This window comes from Bison bison, unplaced genomic scaffold (assembly GCF_000754665.1).
Source record: "Bison bison bison isolate TAMUID 2011002044 unplaced genomic scaffold, Bison_UMD1.0 scf7180017864181, whole genome shotgun sequence".
Classification (NCBI taxonomy): Eukaryota; Metazoa; Chordata; class Mammalia; order Artiodactyla; family Bovidae; genus Bison; species Bison bison.
Genome location: NW_011494753.1, coordinates 5,931,705 through 5,940,315, shown reverse-complemented (window position 1 = coordinate 5,940,315; position 8,611 = coordinate 5,931,705). Strand labels below are relative to the sequence as shown.

At 46.9% G+C, this 8,611-nt stretch overlaps 1 protein-coding gene across 1 annotated transcript in view; it reads left to right on the top strand.

Moving 5' to 3' along the window:
• Positions 1–8,611, top strand: part of CHRNB4 (cholinergic receptor, nicotinic, beta 4 (neuronal)) — a 19,491-nt gene that overhangs the window by 7,921 nt on the left and 2,959 nt on the right. The window contains exons 3-5 of the mRNA XM_010843289.1: positions 3,716–3,760; positions 3,864–3,973; positions 4,762–5,752. Of these exons, the coding sequence (XP_010841591.1) occupies positions 3,716–3,760; positions 3,864–3,973; positions 4,762–5,752 (1,146 nt within the window). The remainder of the gene's footprint in view (positions 1–3,715; positions 3,761–3,863; positions 3,974–4,761; positions 5,753–8,611) is intronic.

Below are 8,611 nucleotides of genomic sequence, written 5' to 3'. Positions count from 1 at the left end.
GGTCTAGGATTTGGGGGACCAGGACCCAGGAGGTGGCCCTGACAGTCTCTGGTGCTTTCCCCCTCATTTGATGATTGGTAAACACTGGTCTGGAGAAGGCAATGGCAACCCACTCCAGTGTTCTTGCCTGGAGAATCCCAGGCATGGGGGACCCTGGTGGGCTGCTGTCTATGGGGTCGCACAGAGCCGGACACGACTGAAGCGACTTAGCAGCAGCAGCAGCAAACACTGGGCCAAGAGGCGGGGAGCTGAATCCAAAGTGGTGGCTAAGAGGTTGGGAAGCCTAGCTGAATCATTGCCACTCTTGCAGGGCTGAGATGACACAAATTGGAATTGGAGCCCCACCAAGGAGATGGGGCCTTGGTGAGAACCTTGAAAGGACCATCCCTAAGAATCAAAAGGAGTCAAGCACAGACCAGCCCTCACAAAAACTAAACCCTGCTTTGAGCCAGCTCAGTCACAGACAATGAAAATGATTTGCCCTTCCTCTGACTGCCTGCCATAAAGCCAAAGTTGGTCCTCCCTGGAGGCGGATAAAGTCAGATAAAAACCTACTAAGAAAGCAATAAGACAAGATGAAATAAGAAAAGAAAAAACAGATAAAAGAAGGGAAATACACACAGATGATTCAGATATTGAAGTCATCATACATAGACTTTAAAATAACTTGCATTATGATGGTAAAAATTGTGTTATATGTATTTTATCACTACTAAAAATAAACAAAATAAATTTCCTTAAAAAGGAAATAACATGCATTAATATGTGTAGGAAACTTAAAGTGATAGAGAATTTAAAATGTATTAGATGGGTTTAATAGAAGATTGGTCATAGCAGAAGAGAAAATAAACAGCAAGAAAGGTCAATCGAAAATATCTAGACAAATGATAGAAAAAAGGAAGGAAAACATGGAAATGAAGATAATATGGTATGTGATAAAAATGTCGGGTCTAACATGTGCATCTAGAGTTCCTGAAAGAGTGCATATCAAAATAAGACAGAAGCAATATTTGAAGTGATACTGAGAATTTTCCAAAACTGACTAAAGATATTAAGATACAGGTGCAAGAGGCTCTATGAACTCTATGTGGGATAAATACAAAGAAAATCTTACCGAGGTACATCATAGACGAACTCCTGACCACCAAAGACAAAGAAAATCTTAAAAGCAGTCAGGAAGAAACAAGTCAGAAGGAACAATAAAACTAACAGCTGAAATGGAAGCCAAAAAATTAAATGACATTTTTTAAATGCTGTAAGAAAAACCTGCAAACCTAGATGTATGCAACCAGTAAAAAAAAAAAATTAAAACTGAAGGTTAAATAAAGATGTTTTCAGACAAAAAGAGAGAGAGAATTTAATAAAAGAAGACTCAATACCAAAAGATGTTCTTCAACCATAAGGAAAAATGATCCCAGATGGAAATACAGAAATGTAGGAAAGAATGAAGCATAACAGAAAGGGTAAATATATGGGTGAATTTGAACTGATATTGACAGTATAAAACAAAAAATATATCATGCAAGATTTTTATTATATGTAGAATTAAATACATAACAATAGCCCCAAAGTAAGGAGGGTGTGGGAGAAAGCAATGGCACCCCACTCCAGTACTCTTGCCAGGAAAATCCCATGGATGGAGTAGCCTGGTGGGCTGCAGTCCATGGGGTCGTGAAGAGTCAGACACGACTGAGCGACTTCACTTTCACTTTTCACTTTTCACTTTCATGCACTGGAGAAGGAAATGGCAACCCACTCCAGTGTTCTTGCCTGGAGAATCCCAGGGACAGGGGAGCCTGGTGGGCTGCCGTCTATGGGGTCGCACAGAGTCGGACACGACTGAAGCGACTTAGCAGCAGCAGCAGCAGCAGAAGGAGGGTGTAGACGAAATGTTCTAAAGTTCTTGCCTTGTTCTAGAAGTGATAAAAGTACTAATTTATATTAGGTGCTAAAAGGTTAGGATTATGCATCTTGCAGTCTCCAGAGTAACTACTAAAAGAAGAGTCACATTAATAAGGGGAGAAATGGATAATAAAATATCCGTTTTATTTAATTTTTTTTAATTTTATTTATTTTATTTAATCCAAAATAAGGCAAGAAAAGAGAGAAAGGGAATAAACAGAAAACAGGTAGATGGTAGGTTTAAACCCAAATATATCAGTATCTACACTAAATGTAAATGGTCTAAATACTCTAATTAAAACAAGACATTTGAGGGAAAAAGACAACTGACATGCATCTTCTCTCTCCTCTTTCCGTCTACCCTTCAAGAGCCTAGAATGTGGGTATAATGGCTGCAGCTGCAGTGGTCATTGTGGACCATGCATATGAGGACCACATTCTAGGTGTGGAAGAGAAGAAATCTGGAAGGTCCCTATTGACTTTGTAGAGCATAACTGCCATATTATGTTGGAGATACTTCAGGTTTGGTTTCAGACCGCCACAATATAGTGAATATTAAGTCACGTGATTTTTTTGGTTTCCCAGTACATATAAAAGGTATGTTTACACTATGCTGTATTAAGTGTGCAATAGTATTAAGCGCTAACCATCGTCTGAGTTGTAATTTTTTTGTAGTAGTAACATCAAAGATCATTGATCACAGATCACCAGAACAAATATAATAATGAAAAAGTTTTAAATGTTGCAATAATTACCAAAATGTGACATAGACACACAAAGTGAGCAACTGCGGTTGGAAAAACTGTCAATAAGATGCTCCACACAGAGTTGCCACAAACCTTGAATTCAGAAAAGATGCAGTATCTATGAAGCAAGAGATGATAGTGGCAGAGGAGATGGGCAGATCAGATCAGATCAGATCAGTCGCTCAGTCGTGTCCAACTCTTTGCGACCCCATGAATCGCAGCTCGCCAGTCCTCCCTGTCCATCACCAACTCCCAGAGTTCACCCAGACTCACGTCCATCGAGTCACTGATGCCATCCAGCCATCTCATCCTCTGTCGTCCCCTTCTCCTCTTGCCCTCAATCCCTCCCAGCATCAGGGTCTTTTCCAATGAGTCAACTCTTCACATCAGGTGGCCAAAGTATTGGAGTTTCAGAGCTGACTCATTGGAAAAGACCCTGATGCTGGGAGGGATTGGGGGCAGGAGGAGAAGGGGATGACAGAGGATGAGATGGTTGAATGGCATCACTAACACGATGGACATGAGTTTGAGTAAACTCCGGGAGTTGGTGATGGGCAGGGAGGCCTGGCATGCTGCGATTCATGGGGTCGCAAAGAGTTGGACACAACTGAGAGACTGAACTGAACTGAACTGGTGGGCTCCTACTGATTCTGCATTAAAATGTGTTGAAATCATCCCCAAACCATTCACTACTCCTAGTCTGTGGAAAAATTGTCTTTCAAAAAACTGGTCCCTGGTGCCAAAATGGTTGGGAACCTGTTGATCTACAGGACTTACTGATGAATCAGAGAGCCAGGGATCAGGGACACCTGCCAGGTTTACTGGCTTGTGGAATTGTATGGCTGGGGTGCCATTCACTGAGATGGCAATGCCAGTGGAAGCCCAGGTCTGGGTGAAGATAAGGAGCTCTGTCTCAGGCACGCTGGTTATGAAATACCTCTGAGCCTTTTGCAGATGTTAGGTCAGCGGTTGGTCACATGGCCCTAAAGCTCACAGCCTTTTGCTTGATAAAGTGGGATCTGTTCACCTCCTACTTGGTGAACTGATAGCTGCATTTCCCTCCCCAGAATGAGCGAGAACAGATCATGACCACCAACATCTGGCTGAAACAGGTAAGTGCCCTGCAGGGTCCCCAGCCCAAGGAGACGTTTTCTCCAGGGCTGCCCCTTGGCAGCGAGGGACCTACAAGTGACCGGGCCTTGCCTGTCTGCTCAGGAATGGACAGACTACCGCCTGGCCTGGAACAGCTCTCGCTATGAGGGTGTGAACATCCTGAGGATCCCCGCAAATCGCGTCTGGCTGCCTGACATCGTGCTTTACAACAAGTAAGTGAAAGGTTTGGCCACGGTGGTGAGGGCCAAGCCTGGGGGTCCTCCAGTCCTGGGCTTCACCCAGACCTCCCAGCTGTCATGCTACAAGAGGAATTAGAGAAGCACAGAGCCAGCACCCTCAGTTACAGAGAGGAATTGGAGACCAAGAGATGGGAAGGATCTTAGGACTCAGGCACTGCTGGCACCAGGGCCAGCCTTCTGACCCCGAGTCCGGGGCTCTTTCTGTCCTCCATACCATCTTTTTGACTGTCAGTTGCACTGACTTGATATGCATATATATTTCTTTGTCTGTGTAGCACTGACTTGATATGCATACATATTTCAGGTAGGTGGAGGGGGCTAACAGACTTCCCAGGTCATAGTTGTACTAGCAAAAGCATGAAATGATTATGAGTAGGTGGTGTAAAAACAGAAAGACCAGACTTCAAATCTTAGAGGTACTGCTTACTAGTTTTCTGAACTTGAAGACAGCTGACTTCTCTGAACCTTGGTTTTCCCGTCTGTAAAATGGGGACAATAATATTAATAATACCTACTTCATTGGACCGTTGTGAGCCTTAAATGAGCTCATCTACATAAAGCCTTTAAGCTGCTTCATGGAAGGGTCTCTCTCTGCTGTGCAACTGCCAATTAAAGCAGGCCTTTCCACTGAGAGCATGGGGGGTTGGAAGAGTGACTAGTGAGAAATAATCCCACAGGGCTCTTTGGCCAGTTCTAAGAACAGCCGGACGTCATCTATGGGTTTCATGATGTTCTCCTCCGTGCCTTGCCCCTGCCCCCAGCGCCGACGGGACCTACGAGGTGTCTCTCTATACCAACGTGGTGGTCCGCTCCAATGGCAGTGTCATGTGGCTGCCCCCTGCCATCTGCAAGAGCGCCTGCAAGATCGAGGTGAAGCACTTCCCCTTCGACCAGCAGAACTGCTCCCTCAAGTTCCGCTCCTGGACATACGACCACACGGAGATTGACATGGTCCTCAAGATGCCCTCGGCCAGCATGGATGACTTCACCCCCAGTGGCGAATGGGACATTGTCGCCCTCCCTGGGCGAAGGACAGTGAACCCACAGGACCCCAGTTATGTGGACGTGACTTATGACTTCATCATCAAGCGCAAGCCGCTCTTCTATACCATCAACCTCATCATCCCCTGCGTGCTTATCACCTCCCTGGCCATCCTCGTCTTCTACCTGCCGTCGGACTGTGGCGAGAAGATGACGCTGTGCATCTCCGTGCTGCTGGCGCTCACCGTCTTCCTGCTGCTCATCTCCAAGATTGTGCCGCCCACCTCCCTCAACGTGCCGCTCATCGGCAAGTACCTCATGTTCACCATGGTGCTGGTCACCTTCTCCATCGTCACCAGCGTCTGCGTGCTCAACGTGCACCACCGCTCACCTAGCACGCACACCATGGCACCCTGGGTCAAGCGCTGCTTCCTACACAAGCTCCCCACCTTCCTCTTCATGAAGCGTCCCGACAGCAGCCCCTCTAGGGCCCCCCAGTCCAGCCTGACTCGCCTGACCAAGTCTGAGGCTACCACCACCACCACCTTGGCCATGGGCCCCACCAGCTCGTCCAATCTCTATGGGAACTCCATGTACTTTGTGAACCCTGGCTTGGCAGCTCCCAAGTCTCCAGTGGCCTCAGACTCAGCGGGTATCCCCAGAGATTTCCGGCTGAGGTCTTCTGGGAGGTTCAGGCAGGATGTGCAGGAGGCTTTAGAGGGCGTCAGCTTCATTGCCCAGCACATGAAGAGTGATGATCTGGACCAGAGTGTAAGTTGCTAGCCCAGCCCCCAACACCCGCCCAATGGAAGAGCTTTGGACTCTACAGTCAGTTTCCCATTTCCTGAAGTTAATTCAGGAGACAAAGGCTCTCAGATTCTTTGCTTGAATAAGAAATCCAAGAGTAAAATGAGTTTTATTTTAGTTTTGTGCATCCAGGGAGAGGAAGGAAGTACCAATGATCCTTTTTAGTTTGTTTTGGGTTCCCCAAAAGCAGAGCTCTATATAAGGACCTACGCAGAGGTAGTTTTTTTTTTCTGAGAAGTGATCCCACGAAGCACATTAAGAAGTGGAGAAAGTGAGACAGGGAAAGGAGGATTGCCAGTGTGGGTATCAGTGAGCAGGATGCTGCTATGGGGTCTGGGGCATCAGAGACTCCCTGCAGAAGTGTGGGAGCATGCCTCAGAATCATCCCCTGGGAGAGAAAAGGGCATTTGCCCATCACTCCCATCCCCCACTGCTCGAGTAGCCCTGGGGCACGAACTCCCCTGCACTTCCTGGTGACACCAGCTGGCTGTGGAGCAAGCAGCTTTGGTGCGGGAGGAAGCCCGGGGGCAGAGCAGAGAGGAGAAGCAGGCAGGAAGTGGGAGGCTGTCCGTGGGCTGGAAAATGATTTTGCAGCCTTTAAGGACACAGGTGGGCCAGGGCACCCAGGATCTCCACTCCCATGCTTGTCAGGCTTGCGAAGAAGCCACGCAAACATTTATAGCTTTTAGGAGGGTAGAACTATCCATTCAAATATTATTGCTACCGGGGTAATAAATTATCAACTTGGATGACTACAATTACAGATTGCCAAAAAAGAGGTTAAGCTTACTTTCATAGGACAGAGCAATGAGTTCTAGAGCTCAGGCATCTCAATCGATTCCACTGAACAAGTAATGCTTCAGAGAACAATTTTATGACAGCTAAACACAGAATGTAATGGTAACAATTAGAAATTTTCCAAACCCGGCAGGAGAACAAGTTTCAGAGTCTTGTGAATGTTCGCATCTTAACACCTTATCGGATAAGATTCTTTGAACAGATTTTTTTTTTTAACACAACATGCAGCTTCCCCGGGGAAAAAGAGGGCATCTCCATGTTCTTACCTTCCTGCAATTCCTTTTCACCAGCCTTATTCTCAAGGGACGGTTCCGGGATTCCATTAGTTAGTGCCAAGAGAAAAGAACAGGGTGGAAAAGCTCCAAAATTACCCTGTGAGAAAGCTTTGCTAACAAGCGGAATATAGGACACAAGCTCTTCTCCACCCTTGTCCTGGGAGTGTGGTCCTTGGACCAGCTGCACCAGCCTGGCCTGGGAGCTGGTTAGAGAGCCTGCGTCTCAACTGCCTGCCCCCAGTCTTCCCACCGCCACCCTAGACCTGGTGGCTCAGCAGCTGCATTTTCACCAGATCCCCAGTGGATCCCTAGGCTCAGTCCAGTTTGAGAATCACAAAGCTCTACAGAATGATCAGATTTCACTTTCTAAAAAGTAGATTGAATTACGCTTGCTTTAGTTCAGAACCATTCAGTAGCTCAGTTCAGTTCAGTTCAGTCGCTCAGTCGTGTCCGACTCTTTTCGACCCCATGAATCGCAGCACACCAGGCCTCCCTGTCCATCACCACCTCCTGGAGTTCACTTAAACTCACGTCCATCGAGTCGGTGATGCCATCCAGCCATCTCATCTTCTGTCGTTCCCTTCTCCTGCTTGCCCTCAATCCCTCCCAGCATCAGGTCTTTTCCAATGACTCAACTCTTTGCATGAGGTGGCCAAAGTACTGGAGTTTCAGCTTTAGCATCATTCCTTCCAAAGAAATCCCAGGGCTGATCTCAAGCAGGCAAATCTGAGACTTGTGTAGGGTCCCCAACCCCCCGGGCTGGCACTGTGGCCTGTTAGGAACTGGGCTGAACAGCAGGTGAATGGTGAGCGAGCGATCAAAGCTTCATCCATATTTACAGCTGTTCCCCATCATTCCCATGACCACCTGAGCTGTGCCTCAGGTCAGATCAGCAGGAGCATTAGATTCTCAGAGGAGCACAAATCCTAACCCTAAAGTCAAGGTGGAATATCCTGAGATTGCCACAAAATAGAAATAAAGTGCACGATAAATGTAATGTTCTTGATCATCCTGAAACCCCCCCCCCGCGCCCCCACCACCTCAGTCCATGGAAAAATCGTCTTCCATGAAATTGATTTGTTGCTGTTCAGTCGCTCAGTCGTGTCTGACTTTGCGACCCCATGAATCGCAGCACACCAGGCCTCCCTGTCCATCACCACCTCCTGGAGTTCACTTAAACTCACGTCCATCGAGTCGGTGATGCCATCCAGCCATCTCATCTTCTGTCGTTCCCTTCTCCTGCCCCCAATCCCTCCCAGCATCAGAGTTTTTTCCAATGAGTCAACTCTTCGCATGAGGTGGCCAAAGTACTGGAGATTCAGCTTCAGCATCAATCCTTCCAAAGAACACCCAGGGCTGAACTCCTCTAGGATGGACTGGTTGGATCTCCTTGCAGTCCAAGGGACTCTCAAGAGTCTTCTCCAACACCACAGTTCAAAAGCATCAATTCTTCAGCGCTCAGCCTTCTTCACAGTCCAACTCTTACATCCATACATGACCACAGGAAAAACCATAGCCTTGACTAGATGGACCTTTGTTGGCAAAGTAATGTCTCTGCTTTTGAATATGCTATCTAGGTTGGTCATAACTTTCCTTCCAAGGAGTAAGCGTCTTTTAATTTCATGGCTGCAGTCACCATCTGCAGTGACTTTGGAGCCCCAAAAATTAGTCTGACACTGTTTCCACTGTTTCCCCATCTATTTCCCATGAAGTGATGGGACCAGATGCCATGATCTTCGTTTTCTGAATG